At 30.5% G+C, this 22,909-nt stretch overlaps 1 protein-coding gene across 1 annotated transcript in view; it reads right to left on the reverse strand.

Moving 5' to 3' along the window:
* CtsL1 (cathepsin L) overlaps window positions 1-22,909 on the reverse strand; it is a 42,468-nt gene that overhangs the window by 14,121 nt on the left and 5,438 nt on the right. The window contains exon 2 of the mRNA XM_075312832.1: window positions 22,476-22,584. Coding sequence (XP_075168947.1) covers window positions 22,476-22,568 — 93 coding nt within the window. The 5' untranslated portion in view covers window positions 22,569-22,584. The remainder of the gene's footprint in view (window positions 1-22,475; window positions 22,585-22,909) is intronic.

Raw genomic sequence — 22,909 nt, forward strand, 5'->3', positions numbered from 1 at the left:
GTCTTGGACTCATTCAAAAGGACACGTCCTGGGACAATTTAGTAGGAGCACCTCATAGACAGGTACTCATGAACTAAATGTAAAATACGATTAATTTCAAGCGAGTATGGAAATCAATAAATTATGACTATTTAAAAATTGCGACAAACTGGAGCACCGGAATCAGTCCTGTGATATGACCGTCTGTGGCAATTTGCACCAATTTCCCGTAGGGTAGTTATTACAATAAAAACTCCTAGAAGTGGAGACCCACCGGTTTCCTAAATTGTGTCCACATTTTAACTTGATAACAAACTAAACTTGTTAACTTTTAAAAGATGTTAGCATTTCAGAGTGTCTAGGGTTGCGAGGTTCTTCTGTATTTCTAAAAGCATTAGATCATTATTATTGCTTCTTTATTCACACCTCCTTCTCCTCCCAAAAAAAAAAAAAAAAAAATATCACATAATGCCATCAAATTATTTAATTTTTTCCAAATTTCTATTATTGGAACTTGGCCAAATCTTGTTTATCTTAGTTTTGTCATCGAAAATGTTGATTTTGATCTGACCCAAATCCACTTAAGGTGTAGCCTTTTTAAATTATAAACAGGCTTGGCGGCTGCCAATTTCATTTTATAAATTAAATCAAAAGATGATTTTAAATTAATTCAAATTACTATGAAATTTCCTAAGAATGTCGGATGATACCTTTAAACCAAAAATAAAAGACCATGTAGAGGGGGTGGTGTTGATTGATGGTAGGTGGCATCGATAAAAAAGCAAAATCACAAAAATAACAATAACAACAAAATCTCTTGGCATGGATTTTGTTTTCTTTTAAAAAATTCTTTATAGATCATTCAAATGTTTTCAACAGCATGCTGATCCCTACTAAAAAAATACAAGAAAAATAACTTTTAAATGCTTTATAGCATAAAAGGCTAGTATTTAAGATCGCATTATCACGCTAAAATTCATTTTAAAGGAAATAACCTTTTTTTGCTTTGGATCTTTCCCCATCAAGAGAAGTAATGTTCCAACAAATGTTGGCATTAATATACATATAATCAGACAGTCAATCTGTAATAAAATCCTTAGACTCTGTCGATTGTCGCAAATCTCTCAACTAGATGGCTGAGCAGTACAAACATTTTAGGGGCATATAGCTTTAGACTACTGGCTGACCTGGAAAACGTTAGTCTGCTAATGTTTTTGGAACAATCTGGATGGTTCAACAAAAAAAAATCGATAAGGTATAGTGGTTAAAACTAGAAGTGCCCATATGTAATAGGTACTTTTAGTTAATGTGGTATCACAATCAGGGTTGCCACTTTGGCCCGATCGGACCAAAATTGGTCCAAAAAAAATTATTAAATTTTAAATTTGGTCCGATGGACGGACGAAACCGAATTTGGTTGATTGTGGTCCATTTTCGTCGTAATTTTCGGTAATTTTTAAAAATTTTTTTCTACAGAAATAAAATTTTGCTAAAATTTTCTATAGAAATAAAATTTTTACAAAAATTTCTATAGAAATAAAATTTTGACAAAAATTTCTATAGAAATAAAATTTTGACAAAATTTTCTATAGAAATAAAATTTTGACAAAATTTTCTATAGTAATAAAATTTTGACAAAATTGTCTATAGAAATAAAATTTTGACAAAATTTTCTATAGAAGTGAAATTTTGTCAAAATTTTCTATAGAAATAAAATTTTGACAAAATTTTCTATAGAAATAAAATTTTGACAATTTTTCTATAAAAATAAAATTTTGACAAAATTTTCTATAGAAGTGAAATTTTGTCAAAATTTCCTATAGAAATAAAATTTTGACAATATTTTCTATAGAAATAAAATTTTGACAAAATTTTCTATAGAAATAAAATTTTGACAAAATTTTCAATAGTATAAAATTTTGGATAAATTTTCAATAGAAATAAAATTTTGCTAAAATTTTCTATAGAAATAAAATTTTGACAAAAATTTCTATAGAAATAAAATTTTCACAAAATTTTCGGTAGAAATAAAATTTTGGCAAAACTCTCTATAGAAAAAAATTTGATAAAATTTTCTATAAAAATAAAATTTTGACAAAATTTTCTATAGAAATAAAATTTTGCTAAAATTTTCTATAGAAATAAAATTTTGACAAAAATTTCTATAGAAATAAAATTTTGACAACAATTTCTATAGAAATAAAATGTTGACAAAATTTTCTAAAGAAAAAAAAATTTGACAAAATTTTCTATAGAAATAAATTTTTTACAAAAATTTCTATAGAAATAAAATTTTGACAAAATTTTCTATAGAAATAAAATTTTGACAAAATTTTTTATAGAAATAAAATTTGTAAAAAATTTTCTATAGAAATAAAATTTTGCTAAAATTTTCTATAGAAATAAAATTTTCACAAAAATTTCTATAGAAATAAAATTTTCACAAAATTTTCGGTAGAAATAAAATTTTGGCAAAATTCTCTATAGAAAAAAATTTGATAAAATTTTCTATAAAAATAAAATTTTGACAAAATTTTCTATAGAAATAAAATTTTGCTAAAATTTTCTATAGAAATAAAATTTTGACAAAAATTTCTATAGAAATAAAATTTTGACAACAATTTCTATAGAAATAAATTGTTGACAAAATTTTCTAAAGAAAAAAAAATTTGACAAAATTTTCTATAGAAATAAATTTTTTACAAAAATTTCTATAGAAATAAAATTTTGACAAAAATTTCTATAGAAATAAAATTTTGACAAAATTTTCTATAGAAATAAAATTTTGACAAAATTTTCTATAGTAATAAAATTTTGACAAAATTGTCTATAGAAATAAAATTTTGACAAAATTTTCTATAGAAGTGAAATTTTGTCAAAATTTTCTATAGAAATAAAATTTTGACAAAATTTTCTATAGAAATAAAATTTTGACAAAATTTTCAATAGTGTAAAATTTTGGATAAATTTTCAATACAAATAAAATTCTGACAAAATTTTCTATAGAAATAAAATTTTGACATTTTCTATAGAAATAAAATTTTGACAAAATTTTCTATCGAAATAAAATTTTGACAAAATTTTCTATAGTAATAAAATTTTGACAAAATTTTCTATAGAAACAAAATTTTGACAAAATTTTCTATAGAAATAAAATTTTTACAAAATTTTTTGTAGAAATAAAATTTTGACAAAATTTTCTATAGAAATAAAATTTTGACAAAATTTTCTATAGAAATAAAATTTTGACAAAATTTTCTATAGAAATCAAAATTTTCAATAGGAATTAAATTTTGACAAAATTTTCAATACATATAAAATATTGACAAAATTTTCTATAGAAATAAAATTTTCTATAGAAATAAAATTTTGATAAAATTTTCTATACAAATAAAATTTGTACAAAATTTTCTATAGAAATAAAATTTTGTCAAAATTTTCTATAGAAATAAAATTTCGACAAAATTTTTTATAGAAACAAAATTTTGACAAAATTTTCTATAGCAATAAAATTTTGACAAAACTTTCTATAGAAATACAATTTTGACAAACTTTTCTATAGAAATAAAATTTTGACAAAATTTTCTATAGAAACAAAATTTTGACAAAATTTTCTATAGACATAAAATTGTGACTAAATTTTCTATAGAAATAAAATTTTGACAAAATTTTCTATACAAATAAAATTCTGAAAAAATTTTCTATAGAAATAAAATTTGGACAAATTTTTCTATAGAAATAAAATTTTGCTAAAATTTTCTATAGAAATAAAATTTTGCTAAAATTTTCTATAGAAATAAAATTTTGACTAAAATTTCTATAGAAATAAAATTTTGACAAAATTTTCTATAGAAATAAAATTTTGACAAAATTTTCTATAGAAATAAAATTTTGACAAAATTTTCTATAGAAATAAAATTTTGACAAAATTTTCTATAGAAATAAAATTTTGACAAAATTTTCTATAGAAATAAAATTTTGACAAAATTTTCTATAGAAACGGGCTATCACTAACCTAACCTTCCCCATCAAATTAAAATAAATTTTTCCAAAAAAAAATTATAGTTTTATTTCTGCTTTTACATATTTATTTTCGATTTTAGCGGCTAAACTCTAACTTAATACCCACCTTAACCTATGAATGTTTCATTTTTTTTACATGTCACCTCGATATCCAAAGAGGAAATGGAAACTCTTTAGCCTCTAACATAAAAGGAATATTACTGGTGGACTCAAGAAGCAATGTAAAATAATAAAAAAAAAACACATGTGATAAATGCAAATGTTGGAGCACAATGAATGTGCATGGATGGATGCATACATGCAGGTCGCTAGCTAACATAGACGACTTGTCAGACAAGTGTCAAGTTTGCACAAAAACAAGAGAAGACACATACACAGGAAACATTGTAGCAGCACCCCATGCTTAGTTAAATTTTTCCCATTTCAATTTGGCAAAGGAAATCACTAATTACAGACAATTATATGAAAACTATATGGGTTTGCTGTGGCTGGAGTATAAAATTTTTACTGATTTTTATTTTCTTGCAGTTTTCTAAGCCTTTGTTTTTGTGATTACTAAGCAATTTTTGCTATGGCAAATTCATTCAGATTATTGATTTTTCTCAATTCCCTTTTATATAAATAAAACATTTTTTTAGTTTTACACTCTTTTAGTTTTTCTTTTATTTCCTAAAAAAAAAGCATTGTACAAGGAAACACATGTGATAAAACCTCGTATAAAACCTATTATAACAGCCATACACACAATATATTAAAATAGACATTATTTTTTGCATCATTTACTCATAAAAAAAACTTAACATTACAATTAAAAAAAAAGAAAAGATGGGAAATTCTTTCCAGGAGAAGTAATTTCCTAGTATACATGGAGTTTTTGTTTTTTCTTTCGTTTAATACAAATGAAAATGCTTTGTCCATCTAAAGCTATAACATAATTTATGTATGAAGTTTCCCTTTGCATCTTCTCCTGTCCCACAACAGCAACAGGGACAGGATTTTTTCAGGTCTCAAAGTGATCCAAGTTCTATGGTGCTTGTATCCTCGCCATGTTGTTGTGTGTTTGATGAGTTGGGGGCATCATCGACTATATCCTCATAGACTACATATTTTCGCTTTTGGAATATCAAAAAGAGAATAATTCCATTTATGACAAATAGCAGAACAATAATAGCGGCCGGCACATAAACATCTGTCACCATATCAATTGGTTGGATTTCCTTGGACATTTTCGATTCGATTTTTTTGATAGTTTTATAATTTCAATGGATGCTCTGCTTTAAATCTTCTTGTTTTTTTTTATATTTGGTTGCTTTTAAAATTTTTCTTTGTATAACTTTATGACGTTTTGGTCTTTTTTTTTTTTAATTATTTATTCAATTTTAATTTTGTCCCATAACCATATTAAATATTGTATGCCACCACTATTTCCAAAAAAACAAAATCTTCCAATCACGAAAACAAAAACCACGCGAAACGACGACCAACCAAACTTGTATATGTCTCTAATACTACTGAGGGTTGGACTATCATAAATACTAACAATAGGCAGGCAAGCAGCCGAGAACCACCAGCCAGCCAGCCAGCCAGCCAGCCAGCACACACAGAGAACAGTACGCAAGGCAGGCAATCGACAAGCGGCAGCAAAGAAAATAACACGAAAAAAAGAAAAACAAAATCCAAAAAAACCACCACAACCAGTGTGAGGGCATTTCTTCTTTGATATGCTCATGCATATGTATGGATGAATATCATCAGTGTAGTTTATGCTTTGCCGTCTTTTCAATCCAGAGAACCAAGAAAAATCATATGATTTTGAGGAAGATATTTCCAAAATCCTATGGAAAAAAATGTAAATGCGTGTGTGGAGATATACAAAAGGAAGCTATAGCTAATAATTTAGCTTTAGTTTATGATGTTGGCTTGGTGTCTGGCTGGCTGGCGTATATAGCTGTGGGTTCTTTCATAGCCGGTTTTTCATAAAAAAATGGATCCTTTTGTAAGATTTTGTTCTCCCAATAAGACGAGATTTTGTGTTGCATACAATAAAAAGAAAAAGAGGAACAGGCAAAGAACCAATTTGAAATTGAAAGACAAGCCTAAATTGAACACTGATACCAACAACCCTAAAACCTAAACAGTCCATCATTGCATTGTAATCGCCATTAATACAATGTCGAGGGCTATAATGACGCATATTATAATTCGATTTATGGTTGTGATAACCCACTATATTTATGACATATTTTTTTTGTCAAGTCAACTCCAAATACAAAAAAGCTGGTACTTTTATACGAGAGAGCCCATGCAAGGTTGTGGTTTATTAAAAGGCCTTTTGTTTAAAGCAAAACAACACAAAAAAAAAATGGCACAAAGAAAATAATAACAAAATATTAAAACTTACAATTCTACAATTTGAAGATAGAATTCTGAGAAAAACTCACGTAGCAATATTCAAAAGTAAGCAAATGTGCAAAACATACACACACACACACACATTAAAATTCATCAGCTGGAAATTTTATATTCGCATTTTATATATATAGAGCTATAAATAAACCATTGTCCTTAACCTTGGAAAAATAGTTACCTACTCTAACTAATAGAGATCATATTTATTGACCTACACCCAAAGAAATTTGTTAGTTGGCATAACAGAAAATTCTAAGCTAAACTAACAAAAAGTTTGCTGAAAAAGGGAAAATCAGCTACTGTTTGCTGAAATAGCAAACAATTTTTTTTAAATTTCTTTTTTGGAAAAAGGTAAACTAGGAGCGATTGTTATACAATAAATGGAATACAATTAGAATATGTCTTGTATTTGCTTAAAAATTTTGAATTTGAAATTCTCAAATTAAGGCTTAACGATATGCAAACTGCTTTCTGATAAAAATACAAAGTTGTTCACAATTTTATAGACTACCTTTATTCCCTCGACTGTTTGGTAAAATTTTCAATAGTTCTAGAGCTGTAGTCGAAAAACGAAAAAAAAATCGGTGATAAAAGTGGGAATTTTTCGACATTTTTGCGTTTTTGAGCATGAAGATTAACATTTTCCGAACTAACCCAGCAAAAACTCTCATTACCCGGTAATCTTGTGGGTAAGCCGTTTTAAAAAATAATAACCACTTATTAATTGGCATCGCTGCGGATTACATTTACATACGCATGTCCTAGGAGGAAAGTACTTCTCCCCAGGCATACTTTCGGCCATGAAATAAGTAGTGCTTTTAAAGCATATAATAACCTAATATGTAATCACTTATTCGTAGATACACCAAAGCTTGTAAAATATCCACTTATTGTCTCAGGCAATCAAATTCGAAAATATTGATTTCTATCACCGATTACAATGTATCAAAATATGGCGTGTAATGCTGTAATAGGAGCACTACACCCACAAAAAAGTGCCTTCGAAACTAAAGGAAAAAATATTCATCAATTTAGATTAGCCATTTTATTTGCATTAAGTTAAATTACAATAGTTTACACTGAAAATGTACACTTGATGAGAGTCGACTTTTTTATGTATTTTGATCTGCTGAATTCGAAAAAAATGTTTAAAAATTTTCTATGGAACAGTTTTTGAGATATCCTGTTATTTTTATTTTTTCGCTTTTTTCTCTCTAAACAAATTATATCTCGAGTTAAAAATGTCCGATTATATCGTTGGTACTTAAATGAAAGGTATTAAGATGACGAATAATCGTGTATAATCGGATCTGTGATAAGTTAAGTGGTTCAAAAATTTTCGATGCGAAAAGCCAAATTTTCAAAAAATTTACGAAGGACCTTTTCCGCCAGAAAAGTATACACCATCGAAAAAACGTCTGGAAGAGAAGTTCATGATCGTATAGGTGATACTCTAACGTAAGTAATAAGATCAATTAGAAGAAAAACGACCGATAAAAGTCGTTCCATAAAAAAAAATTATTTTTTTTTCGAAATCAGCAGATCAAAATACATAAGAAAAGTTGCCTTTCATTAAGTGTACATTCATTATTTATTTTTTTGTAAACTAGTGTTATTATGTGAAATAATAAAATTTACTTGCTTCAGTAAAAAAATCCTAAACTGAAAGCAGTTAGGAATAGTTCATTAACTAGAATAAGGCATGGCATTTTACTAATACTGTTTTCTTCGCGGGGTATACGAATTTACTACTGAACAAGAAAATTTTATTCACTGAACAAAACACACCGAACAAAAACTAAAACCAAATTTAGTAAAATTTCTTATAAAATGATAACTCTGACTTTCTTTATTATAGAAAGCTTATCATACATACGAATAACACTTAGCATAGCAAAAAATATTTCAGTTCATTCGTACTAAGAAGTATTCAATCCTTTCAATTCTATTTTATTAAGCCAACTGCCTAAAAAACTGAGAATAACAATTCGAAAATTATTAGGCATTATATTTATTTTTGTCATTACAAGTTAGTCATTATAACTCACCGCAATGTAATGCAACGTGTAATGACAGCTTTACTCCTGGTAATGCCAATTGTAATGAGATGTGGTTACCTAGTTTTTGCTGGGTAATGCATTCAGCTTTTTTGTTGGCCATGTCAAGAGCTACAACTTTGCTAAAAGAATCAAAAACATATTCACAGCATTTTTCGAGATATGGCCATATGAAAATTGTAAAAAAAAAATGCTCAAAATAGAATTTGGCGACAAAATTTTAGAGGCTCATAAAAGACGAACGGCAACCAATCCAGCAAAATCCAGAAATTGATTTTCTCTTCTCATCGAGTACTTTCGGCTGGGATATATGATTTTTTTTGTTTGGAGTCAAAAAGTTGAAGTTTTTAATGAGGAAATTTATTTTTTTTTTTAGCTCGCTCAACAGTGACCCATTGGAGTTTTTTTTTTTTTTTTTGAGGGCCTCGTCCCCATGACGTAGGGACAGCGTACACACCATGATCCGGACCATGGCGGGGTGGAGGCAGAGGGATTTGACCAGCTACAGAGAAGGACTCATCAGCCGGGTATATTAAAACACAAGATCAAATATTAGATTATTCAATAAAACTAATGTATTAGTTATCAAAATATGCTAAAATTCTAGACTTCATCATATCAATACTAAGGTTAGTGTCAACTAGATGATAGATTGAATTAAAAATAATACACATCCTACGAATAGGCTCCACAGAAGCATAATTCGAACGTTGAAAATCAATGTAAAGAAACTGGTAATTCCTAGATGCCCTAAAAGGAACATTTATCCTAATCCTAGATATCAATTCCGAACATGGAATATCCCCACTAACTAACCTATACATTATCATGGAGCTCAACATCGTCCGTCGGCTCCTAAGAGTACACAGAAAAAATTTCACGAAAATTTTTCCAATTAAAATCTTAATTGAGTTTTAAAAAATATTAATATATATTAATTAAAAATTTAATTGAATCAACAAATTTTTTTATTGAAATAAAAATCAATCACACAAATTAATAGTATCAATTAATTTTTTAATTGACTGTCAATTAATTTTTTAATTGATACTATCATTTCTGTGATTGAAGACATTTCAATTAAAAAATTAATTGGATCAATTAATTTCGTGATTGAATCAGAAAAATAATTTTTTGTGTGTAGGCAAATTAATCAGCCTCAATCTAGAAGTGTATGAAGGAAGAACAAAGTCACTGTTCCAATCAAGATGTCTCAGAGCGAACAACGAGAACTGCTTCTGAACCGATTCTATCCTATCAATATAAACTTCATACTGAGGATCCCACACGATAGAACCATACTCTAGAATCTCTTTACGCAATCTATCCTGGATATCTGGATGTTTGGCCACTTCCAATAGGACATTTGCTATGGTCGTTGAAGATGTATCGGTAACAGCTCCTAGTAATATACCCAATTGGGAAGCAATAATTTCCATAAATTCCTCTAAATTCCCATTGCTATCAATAACCTCATCTTTGAGTTTAACATAAGGGTCCGAAAACTCCTTCGCCCAACGCTTTATGAACCCTAGAACCCCATATGCCTAACTCACCATCGAATCAATATGAGCATTAAAATTATCCACAACAATGCCAAGATCAACAAAAGAATCAACCTCTTCCAATAACGAGCCCCGTATACTATACCGAACATCAATAGGCCTAGACCTAAAGAATCGCATAAACTTGCATTTCCTCAAGTTCAAATCCATCAGATTTACCCTACACCAATCATCAAAGCTATCCAAATCACCTTGTAATAAAGGCACCTGATCAGAATTATCAAACGAGGAGAATAACATGACGTCATCAGCATACATCAAAATCCTAGAGTTAACCACGGACTGAGGTAAATCGTTTATAAATAACAAAAATAAGACAGGCCCCAAATGACTACCCTGAGGCACACCTGATGCGACATCAAAGCACCTTGAATAGGAAACACCAAAAAACGCAATCTGCGTACGGCAATCAAGATACGACGAAATCCAAGCCAAAAGGGCACTGGTCAATCCAATCCTATCCAGCTTATATAACAAGAGCTTATGATTCACCCGGTCAAAAGCCTTACTAAAATCCGTATAAATAACATGAGTCTGATTCCCAACAACAAACTGATTAATAACATGAGAAGTAAATTCCATCAAGTTCGTAGTAGTCGATAGGCCCTTACGAAAACCATGCTAGCATGGATCCAGTATCGAAGAAATGCCATGCGACAAAACATCATTGTTTCATTGAATATTCTCAAAGAATCCGGGTTTTACCGTTTTACATCTGAAATGAATCGGTGAATAACCGAAATGACTAAATATCTCATAAATGGATAGGTTGAAACCACGATTGCCACAGTTGATAGAATTCAATCAAAAATGGTAGATTTTGTACTGCTTGTTAGATTGGTAGACTCCTTGATGTTTTGGTAGATTTTACAATATAAAATCTCTCTCCACCTAAGAGGTACTTCAGAAATTTTCTATAGAAATAAAATTTGAACAACGTTTTCTATAGAAATAAAATTTTGACAAAATTGTCTCTCGGGGAATAAAATTTGGACAGAATTTTCTCTAGGAATAACATTTTGGCAAAATTATCTATAGGTATAAAATTTGGACAAGATTTTCTCTAGGAATAAAATTTTGACAAAATTTTCTATAAAAACAAAATTTTCTATAAAGTCAATATTAAGTCAATAACTTTACCGATTAAGGATAAGTTCTCCCTTTTTTAGAAGTATAAATTTTCCCCGCGTTTGTGCAAGCTAAAAATATTAGAAGTGATCATAAAATAATAAATAAACTTCTAAAATAATATAATAAATCATTTCGAAGAAACCTTTTTATTGTCATAATAACCGCAAAAATTAACAATTCTACATACACACAGAAAAATACTTTTTTGATTCAATCACGAAATTCATTGATCCAATTAATTTTTTAATTGAAATGTCTTCAATCACGGAAATGATAGTATGAATTAAAAATTTAATTGACACTCAATTAAAAAATTAATTGTCCAATTAAAAAATTAATTGATGCTATTAGTTTGTGTGATTGATTTTTATTTCAATTAAAAAATTTGTTGATTCAATTAAATTTTTAATTGAATATCTTTTAGAACTCAATTAAGATTTTAATTGGAAAATTTTTCGTGAAATTTTTTTCTGTGTACAGAAAAATATCACGAAAAATTTTCCAAGTAAAATCTCAAATGAATTTTAAAAAATACTCAAATGAAAATGTGATTGATTTAACAATTTTTTTAATTAAAAAAAAATCGATCACAAAAATTAATTGTATCAATTTATTTTTTATTTAGATCAATTAATTTTTTAATTGACTTTGGTGATTGATATTCCCATTTCTGTGATTTTAATTTAAAATTAATGGCAGCATTTAATTTCGTTATTGAAGACAATAAATATTTTTTTCTGTGCAAAGTGGTGAATTTCCTAGCATTTGTAAGAAAAATGAAATGAACAATGTGAACAAAATATTTTGTCATGGAACCATAAATTCTCTCATAAAATCTCGTTGCTAGCGTTGCTAAACTCGCCGGCAGTATTAGAAAGAATGCAACATCTGAAATGGTTCGACTTGCAATAGAATGGCTAAATATTTAAAAAGTATCCCGTGTAAATCGAGCTCAAGATAAATCCTTACAGATTCCAAAAAGCATGCGATCTTATATTAAACAAAAAAGCTGCGAATCGAAATATCAAATAAGTTGCATTAGTAAGGAACTTACGAAAGGCATGCCTACAAAAAGTCCTAACGTTAGTTTAGTATTTTTTTAAAATCCATTCACAGGAAATAAATAAGATTGCACATAAGTGGTAAATTTTTGAACAACATGACTACGTGTTAGAGCTCGACCGAAGCGGGGGTTTTTGGCCGAAGCCGTTGTTTGGCAAAAAGCAATAACGGCCGAAGCCGATTATTTTCCTCAAGTTTGTAATAAAAGAAATTTGGTGTTTTTTAGTTCAATATTAGAATATATATTTTTTTTTAACAAACACATAAATACAACAATAAAAGGTAATTCATTTGATATTATAGTGACAAAACAAGATTTTTTTTATAATTTTTTCTACGTATTATTTGTATTGGGTGTTTTGACTGAGACAAATTCAACACTTGGACAATTCAATATCAAATAAATTATTCAAAGTTTCGGCAAATCTGCCTCTTGACGCCGAAGACCGATTCGTTGCCAATTATCGATTTTTGGCCGAATGCCGAAGCCGATGCTTCGGTCGAGCTCTACTGTGTATACTTAACTCTCTAATTTCCAGGCCATACAAAAAATTTTTCCGAAAAAGTATAAGCATTCGAAAGTAACTTAGGAAAGGCCTACCTACAAAATGTCCTAATGTTATTTTTGTATTTTTTATTAATTAATTTATACGAATTAGACAATTTTTAAACGGATTCTTAGGTGGAAATTTATGCCCTGTTTCCGTATATCGAAAAAACTTTCGAAATAGACAAACCAAAATCAGTTTTCTTTCGTTTGAAATACATTTTATTATATCTACATTTTATATTTTTCTTATATCTACTTTTTATTATAAATTCGCATTTTCTGTATGGAATACATACATTTTTATTGAATGCACACGAAACATGAACGTTTCTTGGACTAAAAAAACCTCTACTCTACCACACATAGGAATTTCTTCCAAATATGAAATAATTTACATATATCGCCTTAAGGCATGCTATGTAAATGACAACATTTAATATTGCTACTTTCAAAACCATTTATAGATAAAAAAAATAAATAGCCATGGTATAAAACAATATTTTGTATCTGCAATTGCATCAAAAAAAAAAAAAAAAATGAAATAACAAACAACGTTTTGGTTCTGCCTTAGACTCGCGCAAGAGATGGAGAACCATTCGAGAGATTGGAATCGGTACAACCAAACAATCACACATTGATGCAGATCCTAATGAACTGAATGAACAATTTTTAAACTTGCCGATAACAAAAAACTCATCAAACTACACGCCCACATCTGTAAATAGACGTGTTTTTCCTCCTTTTTCCGATTTTGAGTTTGCTTGCATTCGGCCGTCTGACGTATTCGCTAGTTGTATGTCAATAAAATCCGAAGCCGTTGGTATAAACTAAAGGTCTGCACAAGCATATTTGAATTTTCAAATTTCAAAATGTTCTGCAACATGAATAGAACTTTCAAAACATAGCTATAAGCAAAACATTCAAACATCAAATAAAACAAATATCAGAACCAAAAACAATGGATGATGAAGACGGGAGAATGGGCGACGTCATACCAAAAGTTGCATTTACGGTGTTCGATACATACACGTTCGTTCATTTTTAATTTGCAATATTTTTTGTTAAAAACTCACAAATGATGTTAAATTTTGTGTAAATAATAATGAGAAACTTTTGACCGATTGTTCTACGTCATTCCCTGATATAAATTTCTTTTTATTCTTAGTTTAATTTGTGGAACAAAAAATCATAAACGACACGTTTGCATCGAACGCCGTCAATGGTTTGATACCCTCTGCTGCCATTTTCCCATCTTCATCTTCCATTGTTTTTGATCAGAACATAACCTACCCATATTTGGTTGCAAACGAACGATGTTTTGAAGGTTCTATTCGAAACCAAGCATCAAAGTTGCAAGCATTATAGAACCTGTATGCATGTTCTGAAGTGTTTGCAACATTTTGTTATGCTTGAAACATCTTCTAAAAGAGCTGAAAGCAAAAAATAAAATGCTGGGACAGTTGGTGCGTAGTCATTGAACTGTGTGTGTGTGCAAGGAAAATTTTGCAAGCCATGGATTCCCCGAACGTAAGTTTTTTTTCATTAAAGGCGGTACTAAGTTTACCATTTATTTTGTGATGCCATTTTCTTTCAAGCTATATTAGATTTTCCAAATAAGTTCGTAAGTTTATATTATTTTTGCAGTTTTATTTGTGGTTTTGTGAAACAGAAGCATAGTACCGCCTGTTTATATATAAAATAAATTAAAATTGAAAGTCAATGTAATTTATTTTCATTTTTAATCCTAAAAGTTCGACTCTAGAAATAAACAAAAAATCACACCAATGTGCTGTGCTGCTTGAGGTTCTGTAGAACATGCATAACCCACGCAAAACATTTATAACCCAAGTAGCAACATGTTCTATGCAACATGTATTTGATATTTGTTATGCTTGCTTTGGTTTCGATTGCCTTTTATTGTGCTTGTGTTTTCAAGCCATGCTGCCGTCGAACGATGTATTTGTTCGGTTTGTTTTGCGAAGCGCTGATGTTTTGAATGTTCTATAAAAATTCAAGCCATTTGAAATCGCTTTCAAGCATACTTGTGCAGACCTTTAGTATAAACTGTTGCCATCCGAAATTTATTAAGATCTGTCTGCCACTTTTAGTAAACCATATAACGCACATATTTAATACCATAATAACAACAAGCGAGTTTCCGAACTGCTGGAAACACGCTAAGATTCTTCCTATCCCTAAGAATGTTGAAGGTACAGAACATCGTCCCATATCTATACTGCCTTATCTTTCAAAGGCATTTGAAAGAATTATACACATTCAGACCTCTGAGCACATACAAAACCATAACTTACTATATAACAAACAATCGGGCTTCAGGCCAAAACACAGTTGTGTCACAGCGTTGGTTGATGTTGCGGATGATATTTGTTGTTCAATAGATGATGGACTTGTCAGCTGTCTCACGTTATTGGACCACTCTAAAGCATTCGACTGTGTGAGCCACGAGATACTGTGTACGAAACTGAAATACTTCTTTAATTTTTCAACAGCTCACTAATTTCATCCTATTTGCGGCAACGAACACAGGCTGTGGAAATTAATGGTACAATCTCCAGACCTTTAACTGTTACTAAGGGTGTACCTCAAGGATCGATATTGGGCCCTCTCCTTTTTTGCCTTTATATAAATGATCTTCCGAGCTGTCTAAAGTTTTCAAAAATTCATATATATGCTGATGATGTGCAAATCTTGAGTTGTAAAAAATCTGAGTTAACAGATGGAATCGACAAATTAAATTTGGATCTACTGAACATACATGAATGGGCTACAGAAAACAGTCTACATATTAATCCAAATAAATCAAAACTATTAATCATGAGCAATCGTACAAACGTCGTTTCGTCTGATCTACCTGTTAAAGTTGGTAATGAAACCATCGAGAGAGTTAATAAGTCAAAGAATCTGGGAATCATTTTTAATTCCTCATTAACTTGGAAAGATCATGTTTGCACCACAATTTTTGGTATGCTCCGTACTCTTTATCAAACACAATATTTCACACCACTGCACATCCGCATACTGCTTGCGAAAACGTATTTAATGCCAATAATCCTTTATGGCAGCGAACTGTTTGGTAGTGCTGATGCTTTTAGTAAACGTCGCCTTGAAACAGCATACAATGCAATCGTTAGATATGTGTACGGTATCAAACGCTTTGATAGTTGTGCTGCTTACACTAAATGTCTTTATGGTGTAGAATTTGCGCAACTATTAAACATCAGAATGTTAATTTTGCTGCAAAAGATTATCTATACCAAAGAACCAAAATATCTTTATGATAAATTACGCTTTGGGAGATCCACCAGAAGAATTTTAATTATTCCACAACAACATCAGCTACTAGTATCTGAATGGCACTTCTTATTCAATGCCGTTCGCCTATGGAACTCTTTACCTGCATCGATTCAATTTATTGGCAATGCTAATACATTCAAGAATGCCTTATATGGACACTTTTCTGCCTAACACTAATACTAACCTATACACACTATTTTCATTATACTATCTGTCGCTTTTGCTGCATTTTTGTTTTCATTTTTTTTTTTGTTTGTAATGATTATGATAAAATATTTCTATATTTGCTGTGATTTGTAATAATAATTGTTGATTTGTAATTGTAACTTTAAATGATTCGAAATTGTAAATAGTACCAACATCAATCACATACTGTAATTTAAAAGATTTTGTATATCTTGTAGTATGTGAATGAATAAAATAAATAAATAAATAAATAAAAATGTAAAATGTAAAAATTTTGTTGAAGCAAACTGTCTCTCATTTTTAAGGGGTTAACGACAGTGCTAACAATTTTAAATATTTTTCCCATCCAATGCATAACGATGATTCACGACAAGAGGACTAAATCCAGGGTCTTCAAAGAAAATCTTAATAATATAACAAGTTCTAGTAATTTCTTACCCTTGCTATGGCAAAGAGTTGAATTTTAAAGATCAGCATTAACATTTTTAATTTAACATATAACTCAGATGCCACAATTATTGAAATGCTAATACGTATATGTATCTCGTTATCTGTTAAGAATTTTTTCATGCGCCTTAACTTATACTACATAATCTGCTATAAAATTGATCGCCACAAACAACAGATAAGAATTGCAAAATGTTATCAAATGGGAAAGAAAAACAAAGTATAATGACCCACATAATGTTCAAATACAATAAGTATTGAATTGACCGAAAAGTGACAAAAACAAATTAAAGGCGCATTTTTTAAGCGATAGCGATATTTGTTGCAAAAGGAATTTAAAAAAAATAGAGTAATCAAATATTTTCCCAGTCCAAGACAAAGAAAGAAAAAAAGATTTACAAGTCATTCAACTGAGAACTATAGCTTCTTTGAGTTATTCTTAATCCAAATGGTGATATTAACCTTTGGCCAAGAGTTAATATTCCCTTCCTTATCGCCAAGAAAGCAAAAAAAAAAAGAGTCCATCGGTATAAAATTTGTAATCCATATATTTTTTCTTAAACACAACAATTCTTTTTTTTTTTTTTTGATAATGCAATTGTATTGCATTTAAATCTTGTGACTCTTGATGATTTGAAAGGAATGTGTAAATAATAATAAAAAAAAATATTTACAGATAATAGGACATATGATTGTGAGCTTATTGTGATGAGAAGAGAAGAATAAGCTTATTTTTATTGACACGTGATGTGACTAATTCTATAGAATCATATGATAATGGTAAGAAACACAATCCAAGTTATAACAACAAAAAAATAAATAAAATGATTTTTATAAAATTTCTTTTATCACTTTCCTTAAATACTATCACCATATACAAAAAAGTTATAGAAAACTTCCAAGCCTACTTTTACCATAGAAATTCCCTTGATAAAAGGTTGAATTACACACCATGCGTCAATCCGTGCTTTGATGGAAGGGTTGATATTTTCTATTTGCGGCAGACTCTCCGGGTTTTAATTTCAAAGAGAAATTTCAACTCTTCAATCATCGGACGCATTGTACGTATTGAACGCATGATATGTAATTCTACCGAAACTGTCAATAAATTATTTTGGATATATATACTCTATTATAATGTATATTTATAATTTTAATTTTATTATACATTATAATAGAGTAGTATCCTGTTGTTGTATTATTGTTAGTATATTAATGTTAGAAATAAGAGAATTGTTTTGAGTAGTATTTAAAATGTTGATTTAAGTAACTGTATAAGGCCTTTGTAAGGCTTAGTTACATATGAAAATAAAATAAAATAAATAAAATAAAATATTTTCGTTATAATGAAATATAAAATATGTATTTTTTTAAATAAAATATTGAAATTGAATAAGTCACTGGTCCATTTTCTATAAATCAAAACTTAATTAGAGCTTAAAAAACAAAAACTAAGTACAGCCGAGTTAGTATAAACACGAATTTGATTTAGGAAAATAAAGCTTTGTCCATGGATGAATCATTTATAAACAAATATAATTTAAGAAGTGTGTAAACTTCAGAGTAGTTTACTACTCTTTCATTCTCCTCTTTGTTGTGTTCTTTGTTATTAGCAATAAATTGACATCAAATTGTTCAGCTTTGAATGGTTTGATATTGCAAACGCGTTTCTACTGTGATGGCAATTAAACAATGAAGTATGTATTGGCTGTGGGAAATAGCACAAAGGGGATTATCATTATACATACTAAAAGAATTTACTTAGTTTTGCATTGTTTATTTTTTGTATTAAACAGAAAAAAACATGATATCAGTTTTCATTCATGTCTCAGAATCTTTAAACCCCTTTAAAAACACATAAAAAAGGGATACCAATTTTGTTTATGCCAAACTCAATAAACAATAAGAAATTGAAGTTTCAAATATCTACAATACTTTTGGAGGGCATCAACAATGAAATTCGAATTGTGGTATTTGAATATGGTATACGATTAACATAGAAATAGGGTACGAAATATGTCCTTGTCCACTCAGAAATGTTGTAAATGTTGTTGTTGTTTTTTTTTTTTTTGTTCCAGTTCCCTATTACAAAAACTAAGGGTTCAGAAGATAATTAATTTTCCATGTTCCAATAATATATTTTTTCTGCGAATGTTTGACATTTCAGCAAACATTTACTGTCTTTTATTTTTCAGAATACTTTTTTTTGTCTCATAAAAAAATTCTTTGTAGAAACACTTAGGATTTTGAGATCATTTTTTTCTGAAATTGACAATTTAAAATTACGTTGAAACCTCCCAAAATGGGTTTCCGCTATATAGCGGATATCTCCCAAAAATTGATCATGTCCATGAGACATTTGAATATCATTACATAAAATTTAACTTCTCATAAGTAGGTTAGGTTAGGTTAGGTAAGGTGGCAGCCCGATGTATCAGGCTCACTTAGACTATTCAGACCATTGTGATACCACATTGGTGAACTTCTCTCTTATCACTGAGTGCTGCCCGATTCCATGTTAAGCTCAATGACAAGGGACCTCCTTTTTATAGCCGAGTCCGAACGGCGTTCCACATTGCAGTCAAACCACTTAGAGAAGCTTTGAAACCTCAGAAATATCACCAGCATTACTGAGGTGGGAAAAATTTTTGGTATTCGGTCGAATCGAACCCACGACCTTGTGTATGCAAGGCGGGCATGCCAACCATTGCACCACGCTGGCTCCCAGTAAAGGGTGATACGGTCAAAATTTGGTCAATATAAACTTGACGTATTTCTTTCAATTTTGCGTTTAAAAAACCTGAACACCCCTCATTTTGAAGGTGTGTATGTGTAGAATGTTGCTCCTATTTTGATTTGGAATTCACTTTTCAATTTTTTTTCGCGCATCGCGAAAATCCGAGCTACTCGCACGCAAAGCTGGCAAAATCGCTAGAAGTTGCCAAATCAACCGTTACAAATGTAATTAAAGTGTTTGGGGAACGTTTGCCGACAGCCAGGAAGTCTGGATCGGGGGGAAATCGAAAACCGGAAGCCGCTGAGACGACAAAGAGAGTTGCCGGTAGTTTCAAGCGAAACCCTAACCTCTCTCTCCGAGATGCCGCAAATAAGCTGGGTGTATCGTCTACAACCGTGCATCGAGCCAAAAAACGAGCCGGACTATCGACTTACAAGAAGGTAGTGACTCCAAATCGCGATGATAAACAAAATACGACGGCCAAAGCGCGATCCCGGAGGCTGTACACGACGATGCTGACGAAGTTTGACTGCGTGGTAATGGACGACGAAACCTACGTCAAAGACGACTACAAGCAGCTCCCGGGACAGGAGTTTTATACGGCAAAAGGAAGGGGAAAAGTAGCAGATATTTTCAAGCACATAAAACTGTCAAAGTTCGCAAAGAAATATCTGGTTTAGCAAGCCATCTGTACCTGTGCTTGAAAAACAGCATTTTCATAGCTTCCGGGACTGTCAACCATGAAATTTACGTGAAAGAGTGTTTGAATAAACGTCTGCTGCCTTTCCTGAAGAAACACGGTTGTTCCGTACTGTTTTGATTTGGCATCTTGCCATTACGGTAAAAAGGCCATGGAGTGGTACGCCGCCAACAACGTGCAGGTGGTTCCCAAGGACAAGAACCCTCCCAACACGCCAGAGCTCCGCCTAATTGACAAATACTGGGCTATTGTCAAGCGGAACCTAAAGAAGACCAAAAAACTGCTAAGGACGAGCAGCAGTTCAAGGCAAACTGGTTTTCTGCGGCGAAGAAGGTGGACAAGGTGGCTGTACAAAATCTGATGGCAGGTGTCAAGCGTGAGGCCTGGCAATTCGGATTTGGAAAAGCGAAAGCCTAACTGAATATTTTTCCCGAATTTTATATTAATTGAACTTTTATGAAGACGATTATATTTTGCCAAGCAATAGATGGAAAAGATCAAAGGAATTGATTGCAAATAATTTTATACTTCTAAATTAATTAATGAAAAAAAGTAACCGTGAAAACAAGTTGATTTTCAGCTTGAAAACTGAACGTAGTATTCAGCTTTAATTAAAAACAAAACAGATGAAAAACAGCGGGGGCCAAAATATGATAAATCTACTTCTTCATAAATATTTGTAGATATATAAGCCCCACATTTTCAAATGTAGGGCGTTTTTTTATAAATTGAAATTTTAAACCAGATGTTTATTCTTCATTATTCTGGCGTACCGAGAATGCCTAATCCGATTTGTTTATATTTTAATAAATATTGATATGTTGTTATATTTTAATAAATATTGATATGTTGTTCAGCTTTAACCGCAGCTCAACATTGTAAAAAAGTCGATTTTTCAAAATTTTTCAAAAAGCCGAAATCTTAAAAAAAAAAATTAACATTTCCAAATTTTCAAAAAGTCCCCGTCTCGAAAAGTTGATTTTTTTGTATAAATTTCAAAAACTAGAACAGTTGAATTTACCAAATGTAGAAAAAGTTGAAATGGCGACTTTTTGATTCTGTAAACAATACAACTTTTTCGAAAATTTTAAATCATTTGTTTTTATTTTTCATGGTCAAATCAATCAAAAAGTTTTAGACAAAATCCCTTTTTCCATTGCATGACAGCCAATATAGACTTTCAAAAACTAGAACAGTTGAATTTACCAAATGTAGAAAAAGTTGAAATGGCGACTTTTTGATTCTGTAAACAATACAATTTTTTCGAAAAATTTAAATCATTTTTTTTTTATTTTCCATGGTCAAATCAATTAAAAAGTTTTACACAAAATCCCTTTTTCCATTGCATGACGGCCAATATAGAGTTTTTGTGTTTTTTTATGAGAATTAAACGAAAAATATCTAAAAAATAAATGAATTGCTACAAACTTTGTACAGTAATCCCTCGATTTACGTCGTGATTGGTTCCGGAATTTGACGACGTTAATCGAAACGACATAAACCGAATTAAAAATTGCTCATATTTACTCCTAAGCCAATTTAATTATGTATGTATGTTAAAATTAAATTCCTAAACAAATGAAGTCCCGTTACGTTGTATACATATAAAAAACATCGCCACTTCGACAATTGCGTTATATATGCAATATCAATCAGAATTTGACGAATTTTCAGTAAGAATTTCAAAAATAAATGTTTCGATGTCATCATCGGTGGTACTTATTTTACTTATGGAAGGCGTTTCTGATAATGTTGGCAAAAAAAATCGACGACGTAAATCGAAGTTGGGATGGAACAAAAAATTTGAGGACGTAAATCGAAACAACGTAAACCGAGGCGACGTAAATCGAGGGATTGCTGTATATCTGTTTTTTTTTGTGGTTTAAGCCCATATAGCATAACCATTGCACTACGGAGCCACCGTGGTGCAATGGTTAGCATGCCTGCCTTGCATACACAAGGTCGTGGGTTCGATTCCTGCTTCGACCGAACACCAAAAAATTTTTTTCAGCGGTGGATTATCCCACCTCAGTAATGCTGGTGACATTTCTGAAGGTCTCAAAACTTCTCTAAGTGGTTTCACTGCAATGTGGAACGCCGTTCGGACTCGCCTATAAAAAGGAGGTCCCTTGTCATTGAGCTTAACATGGAATCGGGCGGCATTCAGTGATAAGATAGAAGTTCACCAATGTGGTATCACAATGGACCGAATAGTCTATATGAGCCTGATACATCGGGCTGCCACCTAACCTAACCTAACCTATAGCAAGTTGGTATGGTAGCATATTAAATTACAAAAAAAAAATTAACTTACCTTAAATGCATGCCATTCTTCTTTGATGATATCGGAGAAAGATACGGCTTGGACGAAAGCCACTAAAGCCAGTAAGGCTAATGCGGTACGCATGATGAAAATATGGGGGCTGAAAAGGAAAAAAATGATTTTGTATTAAACAATAAATCCCAGCGAAAAGAAAAAAGTTTCTTCTTTACAGGGGAAAGGATGAAAACAAACAAATGTTTGAAAGGCTACACAAGTAAATTAAATTCCAAAGAATTAAAAAATTTTATAATTAAAAACAAAACAGATGAAAAAAAGTGGGGGCCAAAATATGATAAATCTACTTCTTCATAAATATTTGTAGATAAATAAGCCCCACATTTTCAAATGTAGGGCGTTTTTTAATAAATTGAAATTTGAAACCAGATGTTTATTCTTCATTATTCTGGTGTACTGAGAATGCCTAA

This window comes from Haematobia irritans, chromosome 5 (assembly GCF_050003625.1).
Source record: "Haematobia irritans isolate KBUSLIRL chromosome 5, ASM5000362v1, whole genome shotgun sequence".
Taxonomy (NCBI): domain Eukaryota; kingdom Metazoa; phylum Arthropoda; class Insecta; order Diptera; family Muscidae; genus Haematobia; species Haematobia irritans.